At 44.2% G+C, this 27,268-nt stretch overlaps 1 protein-coding gene across 1 annotated transcript in view; it reads right to left on the reverse strand.

Moving 5' to 3' along the window:
• CDH13 (cadherin 13) overlaps positions 1-27,268 on the reverse strand; it is a 714,654-nt gene that overhangs the window by 22,019 nt on the left and 665,367 nt on the right. Inside the window, exon 11 of the mRNA XM_048515605.1 lies at positions 16,675-16,817. Coding sequence (XP_048371562.1) covers positions 16,675-16,817 — 143 coding nt within the window. The remainder of the gene's footprint in view (positions 1-16,674; positions 16,818-27,268) is intronic.

The raw sequence follows: 27,268 nt of genomic DNA on the forward strand, positions 1-27,268 counted from the left end.
AAAGAGTTCTTGCATAAAATGTAATGTAGCAGGTCAGATATAGAAGACACTGAACCCAGCTCTTCTGAAGGAATGGCAGTTTCCCACCATGTGTTCAGTTATTCTCTTGGCCTTTTGTTGAAACCACAGCCATTGCTCCTAAAGCAGCGATCCCCAACCAGGGTTCTGTGGTACCCTGGGGTGCCGTGAGCATGTCCCAGGGGTACTGCAGAAACGCTACCGCCCCCCTCACTTTTGTGGTGTCTCCCAAAGGTGCCAGCAAGGACATGGAGCTGGCCCAGGGGGGCAAGGCCTGCCGCAAGGTCAGCAGCCACTCCCCCCCCCCCGTGCTTCCCTTCACCCTGGGAGGGGAAGGTGTGGGGGATGGCAGGGGTACAGTGAGATATGAAGAGTGAGGTCAAGGGTACCATGACGTTGAAAAGGTTGGGAAACACTGTCCTAAAGGATTCTTGTCCATCCAGCTGTTTACACCATGAGCCCAGCTGGAACACAGCCGATACCATGACAGATATTGCACAGCAATATCACTTTTCATTCAAATTCCAGTATGGGAGTAAGGCTGGCCAGCAGAATGGCATTGAACAAGCTCCCCTGTACAAAATCTGTTGTGTTGCCTTCAGACATCCAGCAAAATGCTACAGACCTGCGCCAGGAGACAGCAAGGCAAATGGAAAGAGGGGGCAACTAAAACACCATCTAGTCACGGCAACCTTTTAGCCTTGTGCCTAAAAGGGAGCCCCAGGGGGTGCTGCCGGAAGCAATTTGGAGGTAGTCATCTGTCTTCTGGGAGCGGAGCTGAGACCACCACCTCATTCCACTCGAGTCAACAAATAGCTGACAGGCGGTAATAAGTTCCCATCACTTTCCCGAGTTGCTCCAATGACCTTACACACAGGTGAAAAGTGTGATTTCTCATTACTTTTCTCTTTGGCGATACGTGTTTTCCATAGCGGCGGCTCGCAAAGTTAAAACTTGTGTCATTTCCATCAATCCCACCAATCACGGCATCTCAAGGGGAGGGGGATATTTTTTTTTATTTTAGAGTGTTGTGTTGCTTGTGGAGAGCAAATGCATTTCCAATATAGCCACAGTCATTTCTGCATTTCTTTTTCTGCCTATGAATGTTTAAATCCACGTTAATCATGCATCCCACTATACCTGTCTCCTGGTTCACATTAACATTCCTCTGGGTGGTTGCATACCTGGATACACGCATGAATGGAAAATGAAATGACAGCTTGTTGACTAGGCAACCAGAGCTACAAAGAATACTAGGAACGGAAGGCAATCACGGTAGGTCAAAGTACCTTCTGAATGCAGAAACACAAACACAATTCTGAGCCAGTGTATCAGGCAGCCAAGCACCAATCACAGTGCCACTTTCTGAACCAACAAAATTACTGGTGCCCTCTAGTGTCTTGGAGTGGAAGAAGAAGAAAAAGAAAAAGAAGAAGAAGAATTGGATTCATATCCCCCCTTTCTCTCCTGTAAGGAGACTCAAAGGGACTTACAAACTCCTTTCCCTTCCCTGCACAACAAACACCCTGTGAGGTGGGTGGGGCTGAGAGCTCCAGAGAACTGTGTGACAAGCCCAAGATCACCCAGCTGGCATGTGTTGGAGTGCACAAGCTAATCTAGTTCACCAGATAAGCCTCCACAGCTCAAGTGACAGAGTGCGGAATCAAACCCGGTTCCTCCAGATTCGAAGGCACCTGCTCTTAACCAATACACCACGCTGACTCGTACTATGTTGGCTACTATGCTTGCTTTGACCATGCATGTTTCTGAAACAGAGAATTTTGTTCGCGTCATTGATTCCACACTTTTCTCCCCAGTGTTGACCCACAGTAACTTCCATTCTTTTTGTCTCCTCCGTTTTATCCACTTTCTTTCTGGCAACTATTTTTCAGTGATTCTTGGGCCATTTACTGAGCAAATTGTTTTTGGGCAAAGATTCGGAGAGCATGTTATTGAAGAACAAAAATGGACAATGGTAGACCTCAAATTGTTACTGCGTATAATAGTCTGCCACTCATGTGGAGGAGCGGGGAATCAAACTCAGTTCTCCAGGGCCGTTTCTGCACGGGCATTTAATGGCGGCCTGGAGACGGCAAAAACGCCGTCTCCAGGCCGCCATTACAAGAGGCATGTGCAACCCCGCTGCACCGCCCGACCACCTTGAAGCGGCGTTTCCCAGTGCTGGGAGGCGCTTGTTGGGGAAAAGCATGGCCTTGAAGCAGCTGCCCGGTGAGCGGCAGCTGACTTCAAAACCCTCCACTCCCCTCCTGGCACTTACCTTGTCCCGGACCTCCGGCGTTGCTGAAGCTCCTGGGGACCGTCCCCCCTACCCTGCGCTGCTGGAGCAGGTGCTTGGGGAGCGAGGCGTGTCCCTGAACCTTGGCGACATGCCAGAGGCCCAGGGGACACCACCAGATTGACAGTGGCATCTCTTGGCCGCCCGGCATCCCGGCCTCTTCTCAGAAATGGCATGCGACCCTAGCCTTCCGCCTCGGCGAGCTTGTTGAATTAGAGACTGCTGCTCTTAATCAGTACACTTCCACATTAGTACACTCCCACGCTTCCAAAACCCTCTTTCAGAGGCTTCACAACCCACTTTGGGGTCCTGACCCACAGGTTGGGAAACAATGGTCCAGCTGCATCAGTGACATTCTCAGTCTCTTTTTGCTCTCTACCAGAGAAACTACAAATTAATAAAATATAAACAGTTGGGATGAAAGAACGTTCCCAGTGGTGAAGCCTTGGCTATTATAATTGCAAATACATAACAAAACGCAAAATTGTCAGAATTTTGGGTTTTTCTCTCTTTCTCCCATTCTGACTTCCCCTCCTCCAATTACAAGGGTAGGGGTTGACTTCCTTTGAATGAAAAAGAAATTCTTTTTTCGCTTCTGCCGGACTAATTGAATTTTCAAAAGGCTCCCATACATTTCTTTTTGTTTTTGATATATTATTCAGCCAAGTCAGAGAGTAGAATGGATGAAAAGACATTTAAATATTTGAAACATGATTATAAGAGCCAGCCTTTCATACACTTAATTAAAACACTATCTTTAATTCAGAGTATATTCTTTCCACACTGGGCTGATAATGTTTTGTGCTCCGTCCTCTTTATCTTATATTAAAAATATGTCTGTTTGAAATTAAGAACCCTATGGCAATGTGAATATATCCTTGTTTTGTCGGATCCGGACGCAGTTTTCATTACTTTCCCTTGTTTACTTATCATCTGTTCCCAAACATTTTGCGATCCGTAAGCAAAATGTGGAAAATTGCTCCCTGTCCATTCTAGTGACTTGCTCCGCCATGTTGATTATTTATAACCGATTACGCCAAAATATACCCACATTTCCAGAGGAAAAACAAGCAAATGTGAAGGTCATAAACTGAGGCTAGTTAACAACTTTGCTGTAAGAAATACATCAAAACAGAAGCTGGAAATAAATGGTCACAGTCAGGGCTGAATTAACCGCTAAGCCAAGTTTGCTCCAGTCAAATTAGTCATTCTGTCTCGGTATACAAAACGGATGGTGCAAATGGCAACCGACTAAATAGCTTTTAAAAAAAATCACAACAAGATTTATTAAATATGTAGAGGACAGGTTAATCAAATTGACGAGAAGAGGAAGTGAAATGGTTTCTTAAGGAAAGCAGAGAATTCTCTCGTCAGACAGCGTTGAGGACTGTCATCTAATTCTTAAAAAACCTGGCTGATTAAGTGTGTGTGTTTTAGTCGATTAATCAATGAACTGAGTAGATATATGCATAGGAGGAAAAGCCATGGACCAAAAAAGGGTGCATCCTGCACAGCACGAATCAGATGTCCTGCAGATGCAAAAAAAAAGAAAGAAAGGTCTTGGGGAGGAATTCCGCACAGCTTTTCTGTCAAGATGTCCTCAGAATGCCTTATTTCTGCTCAAACAGAGGAAAACGTCAGGCAGGAAACAGCCTCTTTCTCACCCAACCCCTTTGCTGTCTGGAAAACACCCAGAAGCCGCCAGATGTCTTATTTTGGGTTTTGCGGGGTGAAAACAGGCAGCCTCCTCCTTTGAAGATGTTCTGCAGACGTCTTTTTTGTGCTGCATGGAATGGTCTGTTGCCTTTCTCTCTTGCAGCTCCATTTAATTCATGGGGCCCTAGTCACTTGGAAACCGTACCCAAACAAAAAAGAGACGACAGGAGAGCAGCCACCATTCGTGCTGCTGGAAGATGGAAGTCACTGAAGCAACTTTCTTTCTTTCTTTCTTTCTTTCTTCTTTCTTTCTTTCTTTCTTTCTTTCTTTCTTTCTATCAATCTATCAATCTATCTATCAATCTCTCTCTCTCAATTATCATCTCTCTCTCTCTCTCTCTCTCTCTCTCTCTCTCTCTCTCTCTCTATCTATCTATCTATCTATCTATCTATCTATCTATCTATCAATTATCATCTCTCTCCCTCTCCCCATGCATCCATCCATGCATCCATCCATGCATCCATCCATGCATCCATCCATCCATCCATCCATCCATCCATGCATCCATCCATCCATCCATCCATCCATCCATCCATCCATCCATCCATCCATCCATCCATCCATCAGTATTATATCATGTCATGTCATCGTAGTAAATCCATCCATCCATCCATCCATCCATCCATCCATCCATCCATCCCATCCATCCATCCAAATCCATCCATCCATCCATCCATCCATCCATCCATCCATCCATCCATCCATCCATCCATCCGTCCATCCATCCATCCATTTATCATCTCTCTCCTGTCATATCTATCAGTTATCATCTCTCTCCGTCCAGATCAGATCGGATCCGGATCCGGATCGATCCGTCCAGATCGATCCTTAGATCCTGATCCGGGTCAGATCGATCCGGTCTGTCTGTCTGTCTGTCTGTCTGTCTATCTATCTATCTATCTATCTATCTATCTATCTATCTATCTATCTATCTATCTATCTATCTATCTATCTATCTATCTAATCATGCTCTTATACTGCCCTTCCCCAAAAGGCTCAGGGCGGTGTACATTTTTTAAAAAATGGCTCAGCCAATTCAATCTCCAAGGGTCAGTCAGAAGCCTTGTGGGGCAAAAGACCTACCTGACTCCACCTACTTCTTCAAACCACTTGGTGGGCACCAGAAAAGGCGTCGGTGGGTGATCCCTGCTACATAGTACAGAGGCGTATCACCTCCCGCCATGGGTGGCTACCCTCCCCCATCACGACCAAACAACTCTTTTTGCACCAGGTCATCTCAAAGTCACCATCACATTATAGAACATGCCCCAACTCTCAAATCTGAGGGGGGAAAGAGGAGAGGTATGGGGGTGATTTTCCACCCCCCACGAGACTAAATGGCTGCAGCCTGCGGACATTTGACCTCATATGTCCCCCTAGGCGGTACGCCCCTGCACAGTACCATTAATGTACACGGTATTTAACAGTGTGATACAAATAAAAGGTCCCCAGTTTCTTCCCCAAGGCATTTCTAATTTAACTTTCAACGGTGTGGGAAAGGGAAGAAACGTAAAAAAGCAAACCAGGAATAACATGATGGAATTTTCGTGAAATGTCATCTAATTAGACATAAAGGTTCAGTACCAAGAAAATGAAGTAAAGGCCCAAAGAGAAGGAACACAATACAATGCACACAATACATACCTGGCTGTAGTTAATGCAGTCATTGGAATGAATAGTGGACGGCGGCCAAGGAACAAAGGGATGCCAATCAATTAATAGCAAAATGGCAGAGTTGCAAACAAAAGAATGTAAATCACAGGGGATAGTGTTATTAATGAGATTGCACCGCGATGAAACACGCAGAATCAAAACTCCCCACACAATATATCAAATCCTTTTTTATTTTATTTTTTGGGTTAGGGACTTTAGGCTGCATAGCCGCTGAACGTTTATCTAAATCCTTTTCATATGAGAATTTCTTATCGGGTGCAATTAGAAAAAAGGAAACTTTAATCAGAATTTCCCAGATTATTCCAGAAGCCCATCTTAATAGCGAGTGCTATTATAATGTCACAGAAGAAGGGGTGGGGGGTGGGGAGAGAGCCCTCAACCGTATTAATGGATAGTATTACCAAACTTTTCTTAAAGCTGTAGTATGGCTCAAAGGCAAAATAATCTTAAAGAGCATAAATTTCAGATCTTACACTGCCTTTGAAAGGAAACTGCTGAATACTGAGCTGGGTTTAAGATTGAAATTGTACTTTCCTGCAGGCCTAGAAGGACCATGGATCAGTTCTAAATGTTAGCTTTACATGCAGAAAATCTAGGTTTTATCCCTGGCTCCTCCAGTTAAAAGGTGTAGGTTGTAGGTGAAGTGCCAGACCCCCACTTGAGACTTTGGAGGGCTGTTTCCAATCAGAAGGAGGAGGAGGAGGAGTTTGGATTTATACCCCACCTTTCTCTCCTGTAAGGGGGTGATTCCTCCTCCCCTGTATACCAATACAGTAAGGGCCAGGAGCTTCATAAAGGTCTGTACAACTGGTGTAGATCAGGGATACCCCCAAATTGCTCAGTCATATTGTTTTGTGTCAAAACAATGCTTCCCCAATGCTTATGTATGCTCCCATGTAGGGATAAAAGACCACAAGAAGATATATACATGCACGTGTTCCCTTCCCTCCTCAGAGCGCCGAAAGGCAGGAAAAAGGTAGGCAGCTGTTTGGGAGCGCCACAGGAATACGCCGGCGTCCACCTGCTGCTATTCGCTCGGCAACTGGTGGCAACCGGCGTATTCCATAAAACTCACCCCCCAAGCGAGTTTTAGAAGCGGCGTCTTTGCACCACTTCAGGGGAACTCTCCTGTGCAAACAGTGCCCCAGGCACCGTTTCCCCCCCCATCCCTGGAGCGCTGTTGTTTCCCCGTGCGGAAACCGCCATAGAATTTGCCCTCCAAAGCAGCCAATTCCTCCACGGAAATTGATCTCTGGCATTTTCCAAACAGGCCAAATATCCTGGGATGGGGAGGTAAAACATCCCGGTTTGGGCATGACTTCCGTGTGGCTTCCGGCCCTAAATTGGGCCCGCCCTGCGAGATTTCACTTATCCTGGGGTTTTCAAAAACTGCTAAATTGGTGGTTCTTTTGCAAAACTCTGCGCCGCTCCTGCTCCCATGCAAACACTGTGGGAGAGGGACTGGTTTATTTTTCCCGCCTTGCCGCCTGATCTCCCAGCCCCACAGTTGCAGCCAATCGGAACGTCGGAAAAACTGGAATGTCTGCGCATGTGGGGAAAGGTTGGCGTGGAAAATGAAAATAAACCGGGGGCTCATGCATAATTACCTGGAGTTCTTCCTCCCGGTTTTAACGCGATAATGGGCAGCTGTGTGAAGGGAGAAACCGAGATACAAACAACCCATGTATGATCCTGGATCCCCCCTGGGATATTATGTCTGTCCGGAAATCACCTCTGCAGTACAGAGATGAGGTACAATCCTGGAGGTTGATAGCCTACATTTATTTATTATTTATGACAGTCAAGTAGAGATGGCCATACACATATGATTCCATCCTTATTTTTTCCTAGTCTTCTTGTGTCCCCAATTGTAGGGATGAGCCCCGCGTACCCAGCAGAGCCTCAGAAAGAGCACAGGCACACCTGCGCCATCTGTGCCTTTCTGGGCGCACACGCTCACCTGCCCCCGAGACCCCCATGAGTCATAGATCATGGGATGCCTGACTCACTGTCACAAGATGTCCCAGACAAAGGGACAAAGGGGTGCTTGCCCCCAGGTATGGATTAGGCCTGGACAGGAACGTTTCCTCTCTCACGTACGCAGCCCCTATGAGTCATATACTGTACAGTATTCTCCCGCTCTCCCGCCTCCCGATCCGCCCCTATGAAACCCTAATAAAAGGTGCCAGGGACCAGACCATGGCAGAGTCGCCAGATCCACGGATCATGCTTCCTGCCACTGGCTTCTCTCCACCGGATGATATCGCTGCGTCTCGCCTCTTCCTTGCGACCCTCGCGGGCCGACTTCACCCAATGTAATGGATTTTGCATCACAAGATTTTTCTAATACATCTACACAAGAATTAATCAATTTATGCTAGACATTTTTAACTATCTTCGGTGACACGACATATACCAATTTATAGTCATTTCTCTCGCTTTAGAAAGAAACAGACCCATAAAGTAAAACTCCTACTTTCTTTTTTTGCCACATTTATTATTATTATTTTTTTAAAGGTCTTGAAAATTACAGTCGTTCATATATTTCAATAATGTGAGCAGATCCTGGGTTTGAATAATTATGCTTCAAAAGGCAAAGCTCTTATCAAATTGCTATTGACATACGCCATCAATCTTAAATACAGTTTGATGCAAATTAGATCCCCACCCACACCCTGCTTCCAAGCCGAAGCTCATTGTGACTAATTTAAACAATATTATTCTGTGCAATTCATATTTTGCTCCAACTTAAATTGACAAGTAAAGGATGAATATTCTATTTCCCCTTTCCAATTAATATTGCAATTAAAATAAAGGGTGCCAAAGAGGTTTAATTGAGTTGCCATGGCCACTAATTGCTTGATTTCTTTCCAAACAGTGTGCTTTAGGTGGAATCAATCTGTGATAATTTAATTTCAGGCATCCTAATGTATATAAACAGGTTAAGACGTACGGAATGACACACTTTTAACTGTGAACTTACATGCATCTCTTTGCTATTTTAATTAGCAAATTTTGCTATTTTAATTATTTTCTTAGCCGCCATCGATGTCTTTTCATCAATATATCTGAGTTTCCCCTCAGTTTTTTAAGGGCTAATATCGCCAACATTGCCTTAAAGGTTTTATTTGCGAATGACTTCTCAACAACATCAAGGAACTCATCCTAGGACATTTTGGGGTACATCGCAGAATCGGAGACACACGGATCTCCTTCCTATGCACCCACTAGGCTTTCCCACCAACTAGGGTTGCCAGATCTAGGTTCGGTATCTCCTGGAGATTTGGGTGTGGAGCCTGAGGAGGACAGGGACTGCAGGGGGAGCCAGCGTGATGTAGTGGTTAAGAGCAGGTGGATGCTAATCTGGAGAACCGGGTTTGATTCCCCACTCCTCCACCTGAGTGGCTGAGGCTTATCTGATGAACCAGATGTGTTTCTGACCTCTTACATTCCTGCTGGGTGTCCTTGGGCTAGTCACAGTTCTTCAGAGCTCTATCAGTCCCACCTACCTCACAAGGAGCCTGTTGTGGGGAGAGGAAGGGGAAGGAGCTTGTAGGCCACTTTGAGTCTCCTTACAGGAAAGTTGGGATATAAATCCAAACTCTTCTTCTTCTTCTTCTTCTTTTTAAATAATATTTTTATTGCTTTTCCAACAAGGGGAGTTTGTTAGTACAACAATAAAGTAGTATACAAATGAGAGCAAGTTGTCTGTCCAGAAAAAACCCCCTATAAATTAAAATCATAATATCTGTTACCTAAGCTTTGCTACTCATTCCGTATAAATCGAGTCTCCCTTACAACCTACCCCCACCCCCCACTCCTCTATCCCCCCCTGACTTCCCCTCTACAATAAAGCAGTAACAACGTAATAATAGGATACGCACAGATTAATCCCTATGCGATAAGAAAAGAAAAAAAAACATCCTTCTTTGGAGGAAGAGAAAGTATAAGAAACAATTTCATAACATTATTAGTTAGACCTTAAAAACCTATTGAATAAATTGAGATTTTATACATTGAAGATACATGACTTATCCAAGGCTGCCAAGTACGATAATACTCTTCGGTTGGTTGATCTTTCAGATCAAAGGAAATTCTGTCCATAATAAAAAGTTTTTGGACCTTATTTCTCCAGTCGTCCAAGTTCGGACAAACTCTTCTTCTTCTTCTATTGTGCCATAGAGTCCACCCTAAAAAACATCCATTTTTCTCCAGGATAACTGATATTTGTAGCCTGGAAATGAGCTATACAGCAGGTCCTCCCTGAAGGCCGGCATCCCTATTACCAACTTTAGGACCTGTGGGCTTAACCAGAGATCTGCAAACACCTGCTGCTTGGATCATCATTTGGTTATTTGCTTATTTTATTTGTACCACACTTTTCTCCCCAATGGGGGACCCAAATCTTTCTTCTCTCCTCTGTTTTATCCTCATGGGTTAAGCTGAGACAGCATGACTGGCTTAAGGTCATCCAGAGAGCTTCCATGGCACAAGTGGAGATTGGAACTCGGAACCTAATCTGTGACTCTTAACCTCTATACCGCGCTAGCTCTCGTTCTAGAGCAGCTGGGGGTAAATTCCTCCCCAAAAGGAACTGGAAAGTAGCTTGGTTTTTTTGAACTTGTGAGTTTTGCATTTCTTCTTGGAAATTAGAGCGGAGGCGTTGCTGAGGCAGCTGTATTTGTGACCCCTTGCCCCGTGCTCTGTGTTACTGTAACCTCTATCTGTGGGTTCTGTGGGGCAGAACTTGGAATGAGTTTGCAACAACAATTTTTAAAAACAAAATGGTTTACTTAACATATAACATCAAAAATCAACATTTAACATCACACTTCAAGGTCCTGTTCAGGTTGCATTTTCAAGTCCTTATATTTACAGTCTACTGATACTGCCAAGTCCAATTCTTCTTTGCAAGTGAGTTGGCTCCTGAAGACACCAAGGGCTTGATGAACAGGATTCAACACGATGAAGGTTTCCAGGAGAACTCTCACCCATTACAAACATAAAAAGAAGCCCTTAACAAGGTGTTAAGGGCTTATACAAATCAAGGTCCAAGTCTGGTAGCCTTGTCTCCTCCAAACTACATGAGGTCTGCAGCCTCTTGCTGCTTTGAGTCTCCACCCCTTTCTGGGTCAACCCATTCTGAGCATGGGGGTTACATTACCAGTAAGTAAGAAACACAAAAAATGGTATTCCAATAAAAATAATGAAACCATCCAGCTTATAAAGTAGATTTTAGCTTGGCCTTTTAACTGCACTGACTCAACCTCACTGACAATACAAAACAAACACCCCCTCCTCAATGACTTCTAAGTCTTCAGCAGGTACGGTTGCCAGCTTTGGATTGGGAGATACCTGATGATTTTGGAGGTGGAGCCTGAGAAGGGTGGGGCTTGTGGAGGGGATAGACTTCATGGGGCATCATGACATAGAGTCCACTTTTCAAAGCGGCCATTTTCTTAAGGTGAGCTGACCACTGTCACCTAGTGATCAAATGTAATTGCAGGAGATTACTGAACACCACTTGTAAGTTGATAACCCTTATCGCAGGTGATTTTTAAAAAATCAAACATAGATGGCTTTCTTAGATATATACTTAAATGACTGGCTGTTTCATCTCATTGTCTAACCTCAGATTTTCACCTTTTCATCCACCCCCAGATTGAACACGGTCTGATCCGTTTAAATGTGTTGACTCAGCTTCATAAAATTCCCCTCCTATTTAATTTTGGCTGTAATAGATCAGAGCCTCTGTGTCCACATAAGCTCTTCATAATAATAAAAAATAAGCACACTACAGAGAGGGGCTTGACCTTTGCAGAAAGGAAGAGAGAGTGCAAAGCAAATTAGGACATTCATTCAAAAGAAGGGATTAATTTTTTTTTAAATAAAGAGATTCCATCCGGATAAAAGGTCGTATTTTATTATCTATGGAATTAAATACCGTGCTCCATCAATTCCTCAGTTGCAAAACAGTTTGCAAAAAGAGGCTGCTGCAAAGGCCAAGTGCAAAACTAACCTTTGCTTTAAAGGGGGGACGAATCTCATGTTCAAGGCTTGATAATGCTGTGCCACTGTGGTTGTGTCAAGCTCCGGATCTGTAGTCAAATATAGGACTCTGGATTTCCAATCAGTAGCCTTTATTGACAGACATCAGCATGGCCTCAAAAGAAGCCACTTCTAAAGAACTGACTCTGGATTCAACCTTTTATACCTGAGTTCTCCCCCCTTCTCCCCCTATATCAAAGGTGGAGTAAAGCAAGACAGGAATGTTACAGCCATTACTTTCTCAAGGCCGGTATACAGAGATAAGGTGATGCGCCGGCGCTTGGGTCCTCCTAATTCACTACATGTTGCAATTCAAGGGGAAAGTGGGAAACTGAAAGTAGAGTGAGGGCCCATTAACATGACAGAGCACAGAGCCCCTTTGCTGTCCAGGAGCAATTCCTGACAGGAGGAGGCTATAGCTCAACATGCGGAAGGCTGACGATTCAAGTCACTAACATCTTCACTAACATCTGCTTGAAACCCGGAGGAGCTGTTTCCAGCTAGTGTGGGCAGGGTCAAACACACATCTAGCTCTTCTGATGTTTAAGATAAGCTTGGAAACTGTTGGGTAAAACCTCAAATATCAGTAGGCCTGCAAAGACCCCGGTAGGATTTAAAAAAAAAATAAAATATGTGCAAGTGTGATGATATTACTTCTGTGGAAAACCTGGGAGCAATGATGGTAACTCTAGGCTTTGTCCATGTGATATGGGGGAAATAGAGACCCTGACGCATATTTTTTTACGATGCCCCACTCACAAAGAAATGAGGGCAAAACTGTTTGACTCTCTTCCAACATCAATTTTTCTTGGCCCTGAGGATTGTGCCATGGAAAGACTATTAGAAGATGCCAATCCGAATATAACCAGAGAGGTGGCAAAATTCAGTGCTTATGTCACCTCCAGATTAGACTATTGTAACTCGCTCTACGCGGGTCTTCCCTTGCGTCTGATCCGGAGACTGAAGCTGGTCCAGCATGCAGCGGCGCGGTTGCTTACAGGCAGCCCCATCCATGATCACATTCAACCTGTATTGCGCCAGCTGCACTGGCTCCCGGTGGAGTTCCGGATCATTTTCAAGGTGCTGGTGCTGACCTTTAAGGCCTTACGCGGCCTGGGGCCCTCGTATCTTCGAGACCGCATCACCCCGTATGTCCCTGCACGGCCTCTTCGCTCGACGGAGGCTAATCTGTTAGTGGTCCCTGGCCCCTCAATGATGCGGCTGGCCTGCAGACCAGGGCAGCACAGCCTGGCCCGGCCTGAACACCCTCCCTCCGGCAGTCCGGGCCCTGCGGGACCTTGGTGAGTTCCGCAGGGCCTGTAAAAGCAGTTGTTCCGCTTGAGCCGGAGGATAACCGCTGAAACGGTGCCCCAGCCAGTTTACCATCTAGGCTACCATCTACTGCGGCTCGCCTCCCTCCATCTCCCCCAATTTTCCCGGGAGAATTTTAATGAAAAATGGGGTTGGTCGGACGCCTTTCTATTATTATATTATTAGTATAGTGTTACCGCTGTTTTAAAGATTTTAATAACTTATTTATTGTATTTTAAGTTGTTGTACACCGCCCAGAGCCCCTAGGGGATGGGGCGGTATAAAAATGTAAACAATAAATAAATAAATAAATATAAAAGGCGTGGACAAGTAGGGCAATAAAAATAGGAACTTTGGATCAATGATTTTATCTTTTATTCAAATTTTATTCCAGTTTTTACTTGAACTTATATTATGGTTTGGACAAACAGTCTTTGGAAACTGGTTACCTCAATTTTATTTTGTATCTGGTCTGGAAATGTACTATCTGGATTTTATATTTTATATCTGATATTTTCTGGTCTTTGACCGAAATAAAATATTGATTGATTGATGGTAACTCTAGGAATCACCGGAAACTCTATTGTTTTACTTTCTTTGCATATCATAGAAATAACAACAACAACAACAGCAACAACCACCACCTATGCCCACCCATGTTTATTCTAAAAGAAAATGTTTAATAAAAGTGAAGGGGGGAAATAATATTAACTACGAGTGTTTATGGATGGCCTTGCTCTCCACCAGAGCTGCTGCACAGCATTTTTTTTTACCTTGATAGTCTTTCAGTTAATTTAACTGTTGATAAAAGTCCTAAGAATAATTTTTGTACTTCTATTAAATTATTCGGGCACCAGGCTACATGTATTACGTAGCTCATTGGGAACATAATAATCCTGAGAAAATTAGGCATTAGCACTGGTTGGCTAGGGAAATTCTGCCGGAATCAATTTCATTGCTTTAGTGAAGCAAAAGAACTTTTTTTACATTTTGGCAGTCAAGTCACAGTCAATTTATAGCAATCGTAGCGTTTCCAAGACAAGAAGTTTGAAGGCAGTTTGCCATTCCTGGTCGTCTTTGACTTCTTTAGTGATCTCCCATCCAAGTACTAACCTCCGCTAAGCTTCTGAAATCTGACAAGAATGAGCTATTCTGGTTATCCAGACCGGAGCTTAAAAAGAGCACTTTGGAAGGAGGGTGTGGTGGGTGAAGTGAAGAGTTGGTCATGAAATTAACATTCCTTCAAAACACTGCCAGGAACTAAACACAGCGAAGGCCTTACATGGACTGTTGAAGAACATTATCACAGACAAACATGACATCCCTTCAAATATCTAAACATGGTGATCGTGTCAACTTTTAACCTTTTCTTCACCAAACTAAACATCCCCAGCTCCCTAAGCCTCATCTCGTAGGGCAGTGATGGCGAACCTATGGCACGGGTGCCAGAGGTGGCACTCGGAGCCCTCTCTGTGGGCACGTACACACAGAGTTCGTCATGTGGGGGACAGAAAATCACCCCCCCACACACACACACATCTAGGCTGGCCTGGGCCACTGAGCACGATATGCGCACACCGCGGTGAGCAAGGAGGGCTCAACTGGCGGGCCTGGTGCCTGTGCTCTGGGTGGTTGCTGCTCGAGGGGGGGGCGCAGAGGAGGCAGAGATGCTAGAGAGGCACAGAGTGGTGCGCACAGGACATTCTGGAGGCTAGTGCAGGCTGGCCCCTGCTCAAGCAAGTGGGGCGGAGGAAGAGGGAGCCAACCAGTTTTTTCTAAACTAAAACCTCAGCATCCAGGTTAAATTGCCGGGTTGGCACTTTGCGATAAATAAGTGGGGTTTGGGTTGCAATTTGGGCACTCGGTCTCAAAAAGGTTCGCCATCACTGTCATAGGGCATGGATTCCAGACCTTTTACCATTTTGGTTGCCCTCCTCTGGACCTGTTCCAGCTTGTCAATATCCTTCTTAAATTGCAGAGCCCAGAACTGTACACAATATTCCAGGTGAGGTCTAACCAATGCAGAATAGAGAGGCACAATTACTTCCCTCGATCTAGATACTATACTCCAATTGACACCGCCCTGAATCGCATTAGCTTTTCTCCTATTGATACAGCCCAGAATTGCACGTAGACATGCCTGAACATTCTTTCCCTAACAACAGCAGGAATGGTGATGAAGACACCCAGCCAAAAAGTTATATCCCCCAATACCAACCAATTCAGGATAAGGACTGTTGAGCAGCATTCTATTTCAAAGGAAATCACCTTCTCTCACAGATATTGCAGTGCAAGGGAAATACATCTATGAATAGACAACTAAATCACCATAGCAAAGTAGGCTTCCCCCTCTGTTTTGCATTTTAAAACCATATTATTGTCAAAACCCTGTAAATGTTCCTTATACCAAGTCATGCAGCACAAACATGTGACATTACCCTCTTAGAAAGTGCACTTTTACAATTCATCGCTGCGACGAAGCCGGCTGCATTGCTGCAAAGCGTATTAGCTATTTATGTGAGAGAAATATAGCCCTTATTCACACAGCGTGCCTTTCAGCTGTGCCTTTCCCACCGCCTCTTTTTTTAATGGGGTACCAGAGCAACTCGCAATGAGTTTTTCATAAGATACTTTTAATTTAGGTTATGTGCAACAGAAGGAACTTTAATCTGCATAATATGTTCAATATATTGCATTTTAACAAGGGTGTTTTAATTGTGTTTTCATTCTAATTGCCATTAACACGTTCAATGGGACGGAATCTGGGCATGACAAATATGTTAGTTATTGGTGCTCTGGTGTCAAAGGCTTAATATTAGCTCAGAAAATATTCTCTGGGGGGAATAAATTCTGCCCAGACATCCTGCCTAAGAACACTGATGGTGGTGCTTCATTGACTACAAGTTCAGACTCAGAAGGGTTTGGGGTATTAATCATCCCAACTCTGCCGCTAGCCGCAATAAGCAACATGGATGTGTGGCAGGAAGTTCGTTCAATCAATGAATCAATTAATCATGTGTGCTTGAAGTGTGACCGTTATTATTCAGAGGTTGGGTTTTGCACACGCTAGTCCTCCAGGTGTTCCCACACTGACTATGCAGTCCTAAGCAGAGTTACACCCTTCTAGGTCAGCTGAAATCAAGGGACTCAGAAGGGTGAAACTCTACTTAGAATCACACTCTTCGAGGTTAAGGGAATTACCCTGAACTTCAGCTTCATTTGTATGTGGTTTTATAGAGGCCATTTTGTAGTGGGTCCCAGCTTTTACGGTGACCATTTTGTGGTTGTGCACACTGTACTGTGTCAGAATTCCAAAGGCTCAAAAAAATTGGGGGACCCCCCCATGAGAAGTGCCGATTTTTTTAGTGGTGGATTCTCAACGTATGTCAATCAAACTTAGATCTAGTAACAGTTTGATTTTTTTCAGTACGGTCAGATTATGGAAGCAATGATTTGCCAAGACAATCATCATCATCATCAAATCAATCAGTTTCTTTTAGCCTCAGGCCATATACACATAAGACAATTCATTGCCCTCTCCATAGGATGCATAGCTCCCTACCTGGCATCGGACAACCGCCTCCTGGTTTCAGGAATGCCCATTACTCACCACTGTCAATTGCCAGGAAAGACGCCGTGTACACATTGCTGATGACATATGAAGATTCGCGATCAAGGATATTCGTGGTGACGATGGTGCCATTTGTAGGGTTAATTTCAAGCCAGTTGGCTGGATCTTTGTCCACAGAATATCTGCAAGAAATAAAGAGAGCCATGTATTGTGTGTTCAGCCACAACCCTAGACAGAGTTTAATGCAACGAAAACAGACCTTCTTTGCTTGGTCACGATTGCTATGAGGATTTCAGTGCTTCCACCTTTTGAACCGTGATTGGGTGTCACAAAGGCAACACAAACGCCCTAGCTTTTTTTGCTTTTCTGAACATGCAGTTATTGTTGACCATTCAATACATTAGCTTTTAGAGTTTGAAAAGCAAGAGGGAGAAGAAACCCACATTAAGCAACCATCTTTAACCAACCACCGAATAAAAGATTTGTCAACAGTTGCCAAATGGAAGATGCACAAGACACCTTGCGCAACACATCACAATGAAGTTAACTAAAAGCCAATTCAGACACCATTGTACACTGGTATGACAGGTGGACAATCCATCCATCCATCAACCATCCATTCTCTGAAAGGGGGAAGTGACATGTTCATGACTCGCAGCAATGATGATTGACGGTTCTCATACTCGTGTGACGGACGACACGTTGACAAAAGCTGTTTGTATTTCAGATGCGTCTGGATGTCTTCTTGTCTCCTGTTGCCGACTTTGTCTTGTCTAATTGCACAGCATTGTCTGTCTTCCATTTTCATTTTGTGTCACTATGTGTAGCAAGCATGACCAACTGGAACGAGGGGTTATGCCGGTGACAAAAACTACCCATAGCATGAAAATTACTTTTTTAAACTCTGTGAAATCGACAAGAGCCTTTCAGGTAATTGCAGTGGATGGCAGGAAAGTGGGGGGACAAATTAAGACCAATAAATTAGAGACATCCATTGACTTGAACAAAAGCTCCAGATCCTTCTCTTGGAATATGCAAATCATCGACGACAGAATGTTTTACTGTTTTCTCAACAATCCGTTCTCTTTTAGCCAGCACGTCCCCACTGATGGTACTCCGTTCCTGACGCAGGCCCAAGATGTCCAGATTTTGATCTTTCAATATAAAACAAATGAAATCAAAACCGCCAACTCAATATGTCTGATAGAATCTCGACTCGGCATTTGTCATTTCGGCAGAACATGGATCTATAGAATCTTATTTAGCTATCTGGGATGAACCTGCTCCTTCTAGACATCCATTTTTTTTCTTGAAAAAAAATAACAGCAATATCAATCATGGGGGGGGGGAAGAGCAGTTTGAAACTCAGGAAAAGTTGGACTATAAAGATAAAAATTCACAATTAAATAACGTGTATACCTTAGATAAATACACTTAGCATAAGCATAAGCATAAGCATTTTATTGTCATTGTGCACGCACAATGAAATTTACAGCAGCATTCCTCGATGCACACAATTCCAGACTCATACCCCATCCTTCCTTTCCCCTTCCTCCACCCATCCCTACACAGCCCCAAACACATCAACACGAAGCCACGGAGTTCATCATAGCCACAGCTCTAGAGTAGAACCTGTCTCTGAGCCTCTTTGTCCTAGTTTTTATAGACCTGAATCGTCTGCCGGATGGTAACAGTTCAAAAAGAGAGTGGGCTGGATGAGACAGGTCTCTCAGAATATTTTGGGCTTTCTTTAGGCTTCGGGAATTATAGAGTTCTTCCAAGGAGGGGAGAGGGCAGCCGATAATCCTCTGTGCAGTGGTGATCACCCTTTGGAGCGCCTTCCTATCTGCCACTGTGCAACTGGAGAACCATACACAGATGCAGTAGGAAATGGGAACAGTTAGTGGGGCAGAAGAAGGGGGAAGTGAAGATTTGTGAACCTGCCATGAGTGTTTGTGAATTTTATGCCCCCTTATGTGACTAAATGGCCACAGCCTGGGGACATTTGGCCCCACATGTCCCCCTGGGTGGTACGGCCCTGCATGAGAGAGTTTGCTAATCTTGCTGAAAATTGGTTTCACTGCCTTTGCAGTTCTGACAGCAGTTTCTCCTGCTTCCCCATATTTGTTTAGCATTCTACTTAGGAAAAAGCTGTGCTAACTAGAGATTTGCCATTCCCTTCTCAAAGTACTGTTGCTTATGTAAGTGTTTGTTGGCTTTCTCAGATTTCCAGGGTCTTCTGTATTTAGTGCTTTAGGCAAAAATGTATGGAAACTCTTGATTTCAGAAAAATAATTACAACCAGAGTTCTTAAAATGGGGAGGAGGGTAGAGAACATCAGGAGCTCCCTGGTGGACCTCCATTCTCCACTTTCTTGCCGTTTTCCATCCGGTCTTCCTGTCTGTCTGTGTCTGTATATATCTTTAATGGGCCTTGATTAGGGAGGAGACTGGTTTGCCTGTTATATATCCATTTTGATGTTTTTCTTCCTTATGAGAAATGAACCCCGTGAGGCTATTTGCACCAAATACATGCATTTGTCAACGTTCCTGGTGTATTTCTCGAAAAAAGAGAAATGAGAATGTCTGAAGCCAAGGACAAATACACTTGGCCACATCACCTCGTTCCAAAGCTCCATGGGCTTTTGACTTCTCCAGAGCTATGCAAGTTCCCACAGTTGGTTCAACGGGCAAATCACTCTGGGGCAAGACGGTATGAAGACATCACAGAGACTTGACTGCAGTTTGGCTCCACAGTTCTCCTCTTTGATTGTCCAAGCCAAACTTGGTTGAAGAAGAAGAAGCCTTATACAAATGAGTGTTCAGCTGATTTGTATTCTGATCCACATTTTGTTAGATGGCCAAATATGTATATTGACTATTGTGGGTTTTCTGGGGTGTATGGCCATGGCCTGGCAGTTTTTTCTCTGAATGACATTTTCAGCCATGGATGCGAGTGAAATGTTAGCGTGGTATAGTGGTTAAGAGCAGGTGCATTCGAATCTGGAGAACCAGGTTTGATTCCCCATTCCTCCACCTGCGTGGCAGAGGCTTATCTAGTGAACAAGATGTGTTTCCGCACTCCAACATTCCTGCTGGGTCACAGTTCTTCGGAACTCTCTCTGCCCCACCTACCTCACAAAATGTCTGTTGTGGAGAGAGGAAGGGAAAGGAGCTTGTAAACCACCGTAAGTCTCCTTATAGGAGAGAAAGGTGGGATATAAATCCAAACTCTTCTTCTACTTTTCTTCTTTTTCAAAAACTACTGGACCAAGTTTGAAAAACTCACAACAGCCAGTTGATTCCAGCCATGAAAGCCTTTAACAATACCAAATTGTGAATCAATTAAAACAATGTTCTCAAGTTCTGCACGGTGTGCACATTAGAATCCCAGTTTTCTGTAGCATGTCATTGTTTTGAATGAGTATATTGCTATTGGCATCTCAGGAAGGTTTTGGTCCCGACGGGAAAGGGCAGCGGAAGAAATGGATGCAACTGCTAATGAATGGCGAATTATACAGTCCATCAACTCTGCCTGTACTTCAGAGCTAATAACCATTTAAACATTAATCAATAGATAGGCTTTATCTTCCATGGAAATGGGCCATTTGAATAATAACAACACTTAATTATTTTATACTATTGGTTTGTTCTTTCTTCTTTAGGAGCTTTTTTGGGAGGGAAACCCCTTTGAAAATACATCCAAATATGGACAGGGAAACGAACGCATAGCCAGATAGGAAATGTTCCATCTTCGGGAACGATGGGAGACATTACAGAGTGCCAAGTTACTGAAGTTTGAGATTCAAGAGTTTCTAATGGATAGAGGAATCTTCTTGGATTGAACTACAAAGTGAACTTTACAGTTTTCATCTATTGTCAGTACACAACGCTGTGTAGCTGAAATTATTGCATGTTGCTGAATGATTTTTTTTGAAAAAAATGTAAATGGGTGTTCTGACGGTTAAAAATAAATATCCATTAAGCATAAAACCATAGCAACACTCTCTGTGATCAGGCAAAGGGGAGAAAAGATTTAAAGAACCATATTTTTTTTCTCAAACACACATATATACTAGCGTACAATTTCAAGTAGACATGGGATGTTTTTCACTCCATAGAACTCAAAGGTCATCTTGTTCAGCTATTTGAGACATGCCAGGACTAAGTCCAAATGGCTTCCCCTCCCCTAAGTGACCCCCCTGCTGAGCACCCCATCTTCTGCCCCCCCCTAAGTAGTCAACAGCATGTTCTTGCAGTTCACATGGTTTTCATCTGTTCTATCTTTTGCGTTACCTATGGTAAAGTTTATACTGTGCCCCTTAGAATTAGACAGGCAGATGTTTAAACATATTTCTGGGATTACGTTTTGGGGGAGGGCATTGTTTTATTAGTTTTGCCAAGATGGTCTCATTGGTGAATACCATGATGTTGGAAGAACTCCTTCTAAGCTTCGATGGCAGGGGTAAAAGACATTGTGGAGGGTGTGCCAATGTGGTCTCTGCAGCATCTTTGAGAAAAGAAGAAGAAGAGTTTGGATTTATATCCCCCCTTTCTCTCCTGCAGGAGACTCAAAGGGGCTGACAATCTCCTTGCCCTTCCCCCCTCACAACAAACACCCTGTAAGGTAGGTGGGGCTGAGAGAGCTCCGAGAAGCTGTGACTAGCCCAAGGTCACCCAGCTGGCGTGTGTGGGAGTGTACAGGCTAATCTGAATTCCCCAGAGAAGCCTCCACAGCTCAGGCGGCAGAGCTGGGAATCAAACCTGGTTCCTCCAGATTAGATACACGAGCTGTTAACCTCCTACGCCACTGCTGCACAAAGGAAGATTGTTGAGGCCTCTACAACACCGCAGTATCTTCAGGACTTTCTCATACTACCTGCTGGAGGGTGAATGAGGAAATGGTGAAAGCAAAGAGCACCTGTGAAACGTTTCCTTCAAATATCTGCAGAAATGTCCAACTGACATGAAGTGTGATAGTATCCTTTGGCCCTGAATTAGCTCGGATGGACTTGGACGAGTGAGTTCTGTCAGGGCTGCTTCTCAGGAGAGTACACATAGCCAACTTCCTGTTAGTCTTCACACAACCCAGTTGGGCTGCGAGAGAAGTGACTGTTCTAAGGACGTCCAGAAAGTTTCTGCACTGGGAGAGGATTTGTACCTGGGTCTTTCAAGACCTTGTCTTACCTACTGACCAATGCACCACTCAAGCTCTGCAAAATATTTCATGCACAACGGGTTGGGAAGAATGGGGACACCATAAAGCAACTGTCAAACTCAGTTTTCCTCGTCCATAAAATGATAATAATTGTGTCTTGCCTCATGGGATTCCCACAAGGGCCAGCCTGACAAAAACATGTGGTATTAATGCTGCATTAAGAATATTGGACAAAACGGAGGGAATATACGTATTTTCTTTTTCTGGCTGTTGACACACCAATAATTCTTGAATTCTAATTTCTCATAGAACTGCTGACACTCTCGACATCCTCTTATGTCTCACCTGTCAGAGCTTTCCTGTTTCATTTGCTTTGTGTGACTGAACAGCGGAGCTGCCAATCTCTTAGTGTTTCTTATTAAACTTTAAGACACCTTTATTATTTTCAAAAAACAGAAAGTAGTTAAAAAAAAACAACCGTGGAGATTTCAGAAAGTTATTTACACACTAGAGTACATTGTGGCAAAGATTTTTTTGGGGTGGGGGTGGTGAAGGAGAAGGATACAACAGCTCCCTCGCCTAAATGAAAAAAAAACTTGTTTGTGTTTTGAGGGAAAAAAATGCTATATGAGGTTTGTTTTGTTGGTTTGAAGAAGGTGCGAAGAGTTTCAAAGGCTGTTTTCTATTAATTCTGTGTGCCTTGTGGCAGTGGCTGCTATCCTGGTTAACTGGGCACAGCGTGGTTTTCATATTTATTTATTTATTTATTTATTTATTTATTTATTTATTTATTTATTCATTCATTCATTCATTCATTCATTCATTCATTCATTCATTCATTCATTCATTCATTCATTCATTCATTCATTCATTGCATTTATAGAAAGCCCTTCCCCGAAGGGCTCAGGGCAGTGAACAACAGATAAAAAAAAATGCAATTTAACAATATTTGAACTCATGTTATTAAAACCAATTTACATCTGTCAAACATTAAAATACCTTACAATATTTAATATTAACATTTATTGAAAACTCAGGAGCCATTTGTAAATAGATGGTGGCATGCCCCACCCTCCACCCACCCTGATCCTGCACCCACTGGAGGCCTGGATGGAATTGGGGTGTTGTTCTCCTCAACCTTACTGGCCAAATGCCCAGCAGAACAGGTCCATGGCCCTTTCCCCACTTACCTTAAGCCCCGCGCTACTCTCCTCAAGTAGTGCGGGGTCCCCTGGCACTCCCCACTCACGGTGACAGGAGCCGTAGCCAGCCTGACCAGCTGCCCCCCTCAAGGTGCATGGCATCCCTGGCGCGCTGAGAGAAACGGGCGCCTTTGATGACCCCCCCCCGATGCAGGAGAGCTGGCGAAGGTCATGCAAGAAAGGCAGGGCCAGAGATGACGCGCACTGAGAGTAGCATGCAGCAAAGGGCAGCAAAGGTAAGTGCAGAAACTTTGTAAGTCCCGCAGGGCCCTGGTCTCCTCAGGGATCCTGTTCCACCAAGTAGGGACCAGGGCCGTAAAAGCCCTTGTAGAGGCCAGCCAGATTTATCTGGGGCCGGGGATCCTAAGTAGGTTCTCCTCCAAAGAACGGAGGGAATCCTCAGAAGAACGTGTGTGTGAACCTCTGTACTTTACAGCCCCTGAAGCACACCAGTGGGATGCTCATCTCATGGTCACCTTAGAGTTTCTAACACTGCCTTGGCAAATGTTGAGAGCATTTGGAGGGGGATGCCTGAAGAGGAAGGAGTTTGGGGAAGATGCACTGTTACTTCTGGATGATGTCTAGGTTGCCTCCTCCAGTCTCTATGGTCTGTGCCGTAAAGATTATGAAGAGTTCCTAGAGAATCATTGTGAGGAGACACAATTTTTTTCTCCTGTGCCTCGATTCATTGGGGATGGGTGGGTGGAAATTGGATTTAGAGGCTGGTATTTCCCTGCCTCAATGGGAGGCACAGGTCACATTCTTTTTTGAGATCACAGAATGACTGCTGTTAGGAATAATGCATCAATTCACGTATAGAAAAAGAAAGACGAAGAGAAGAGTCTAAGGGGAAGGAACTCCAACATGAATGAAATTGCCTTAAAGAAATTTTGATTTGCAGTATATGAATTCCCACTTTGCTTGATGCTGTGCTTGACATGACTATCTGGTAGGGACTTAATTTAGGGAAAGATTACAGATCATTCCTCGAGAGCACTTACATATCTGATTATGATGAGAGATTTAAAAAGTTTTTTTCCCAGTTACTCAAAATTAAATTTCTCGAGGCACTTTGCCATAATGGAAAAAATGCAGCAAAATAAGTAAGAAATAGTGACTGAAAGCAAGAGCAGAAAAGGGAAATCCTAATTACAGAATTACGGTACCCAACATACATGGTGAGACTGAAGCATACGGGCCTTTTTAGAAAAGGGGGGCTCACATGATAGAGGACTAAAACAAATCAGTAGAAGAAGCGGGAACAGGGAAAGAAAACTTCTTCCATATCTATCAGAATATGGGAACTTGGGATCACCTCTATGGGACCGATTCAAGGCAGAAAAAAAAGGAAGGAACTTCCTTATCTCTTTTCTAACTTCCCACATTTCACTTTGACCCCCTCTGCTCCATTCACCTTCTTTTCCCTCCTCTCACCAAACCTAAGGTGACCAGATTTCCCTCCTTTCACCAAACCTAAGGTGATCTTTGTGAACCGGAACAGGAGGTAGGTGGCCACGTGCGCGCACATGCGCGCACAGCCGCAGGAGCGCACTGCCTTCTGGGGCGCTGCCGTTGGGCGGGAAACGGCAAGCCCCAGAAGGCCGTGCTCCTGCGGCCGCGCGCATGGGAGGCTGCCGCACTGCCTTGCGCCCCAGAAGGCAATGCGGCAGCCTCCCAAAAATCGGGACAATTTAACTAACTCGCAGGATACGGGACAAGTTGTTTGAAGGCGGGACTGTCCCGCCAAAAGCGGGACGTCTGGTCAGCCTGATCAAACCCTAATCACCCCAGACTCCATTCCCAAAATCTCCAGGAATATTTCAACCCACTGCTGGAAACCCCATTTTTTTTACAAATGCTTCTGAGTTGCCCAAATCCTATATTGAGGCAATTCAGGATGGCCAGTGACGGTGATAACATTTCACTTTCCAGCTTCCTGGTGACTTTTTCAGTCACACCCAAATCTGCAATGGCAATATTCCTCCCTTTCTTCCCTTTCTGGCTTCTTCAACAGATTCCAAGACCTCTGCATCATTTATTCGTTGGGTTGTTCTGCACAATTCCTTTAAAACATTTTGAGGAGGGGAAATAACACGTTTCCTCCATGAAGTTCCACGTTGTTTTTACCCCCCAAGCATTCAATTTCCATCCTCGAAACATTTTAAATGGATCCCCTTTTAAAACGGTTCTCTGGCTGAAACGTTTTGAAAACGTCTTCAGTTGCTGTGCGATCGACTGAGTACATTTTCCACGCTTCTCTGCTTCCCTGAAATTCCTTCCTTGGCACCATTTTCTGAGCTCACTCAGTTCCCCTTGTTTATTTGCAGCATTTCTCTGTTGGTTATTTTATGGGGGGGGGCAATCTTTGACCTGTTGAGTATACGAGGAGTATAGTGTGCAGAACGATGCTGTGCAGCATTGAAGCATCAATTCAACACAGAACTCCCCCCCCGCCCACCAAAAAAAGGAAAAATCGGGTAATGGTAGCCAGGAATTGTTTCGAGGGGTTAAGTGCAGACATCGGTGTAAAGAGGGGAATTGAAAACATTTCACAAATGTTTTACAAACATTTTAGGAGATTTGTGCAGAAAGGATGCGGCGGATGTGCAACTCATTTCTCTCCCATTTGAACGGGGCCACTTGGCATACTACCTGTATTGGTTAATAAACCCTGTTCAAAGGAGAGCCATACTGCTCGCCAGGTTTAATGTTATGCCTTCTGCCTTGTTACATGGCAGATTTAATAAGCAAGAAAAGGCTAAAAGATTGTGCCCATGTAACGATGGCTCAGTTGAATCTCTGGCCCACCAATTACTTCACTGTCTCAGATTCAAGGAAATCAGATCCAAGTATGTGAATCTCACTCCTTTACATTTACCCGATCTCCCCGATTTAATTAGATTACACTACTTGTTGAACAACCCTGATCCTTCTCTCTGTATGATAGTGGCAGACTTTCTCCTGGAAATTACTAAATGCCAGTAGATTTCCTTCGTCCTAACATGTATATCCTGTATTGTATATGCTTTTTAATCTGTTTTTATTATTGTTGTACTGCTGTCTATGCCAACAAAGGCTTGCTATAGTCAACTCATCACACAATGTGACATTTTGAAGTTCAGTTGGCAAAATAGAGGAGACTCTGATAAGGCAAAAGCAACCCTCCTAGCCAATGACCCACTGCTAGTCAACACACAGTTGTGCAGAAAAGCTATAATCTGAAAAGAGATTTCCTTCTCTTGCTGTGGCCTTTCGAAACAACTATTGTATGCCTTCCAGTCATGATGGTTGAAGGATGCAACAAAGACACAAAAGGACTATAGATGGTCCTTTCCCTCTTCTTCACCTTTCTGACTGTAGGGGTCCATCTTTTGCTGTCTAGAATACAAAGGCATATAGCAGCAGCCTGCTTTTCCCCCCACAGAGCCGCGGCCATTTTCTGCCTATCCAAACTGGATTTCTTGGCTAGGCATCATTAACTCACACACACACACACACGCACGCACGCACGCACGCACGCACGCACGCACGCACGCACGCACGCACGCACGCACGCACGCACGCACGCACGCACGCACACACGTTATTCATTTTATATTTTAAAGAAGAAAAAAACATAGTAAAGTCGTAAGTATAACAGTATATAACTTTCATGGATAAAAATGACAAAACTTACACATGCACAAATATGCACAGGTGGGATCCAGCAGGTTCTCACAGGTTCCCGAGAGTAGGTTACTAATTATTTGTGTGTGCCGAGAGGGGGTTACTAATGGGTGATTTTGCCACGTGATTTTTGCCTTAGTTACGCCCCTCCTCTCAGCAGTAGCGTGCAGAACTTGAAACAGTCTAGCAGGAGGTGCACCGGCGTGCGTGGCAGCCTGCGCCTGCGTGCATTCGTTTCCCGCCCAAGGACCGGTGCAGCGGCTGCATCCTTGCCACAGCCCTGCCCAGGAATGCCCCGCCCCCAGAATGCCCGGCCACGCCGCCTTTGTGCCCCGCCCAGCCCCATTGGCACTACGCCACAGTTTGAATCCCACCACCATGGGAACCTGTTACTAAAATTTTTGGATCCCACCACTGCAAATATGTATATACAAAAGTGAGTCTTGACTTTTGTCATTTTCTAAGTTATATAAAGCCATTCTCACCTATCAGTATTCAAGTAATATAACTCTGTTTAGTCTTCTCTTAAAGATTGGAATAGATGGGATATCTGCTACACATTTATCATATTAACTACAAATCAAGCAGCTGCCCTTCTTCTTTCTCAA

This window comes from Sphaerodactylus townsendi, linkage group LG14 (genome assembly GCF_021028975.2).
Source record: "Sphaerodactylus townsendi isolate TG3544 linkage group LG14, MPM_Stown_v2.3, whole genome shotgun sequence".
Classification (NCBI taxonomy): Eukaryota; Metazoa; Chordata; class Lepidosauria; order Squamata; family Sphaerodactylidae; genus Sphaerodactylus; species Sphaerodactylus townsendi.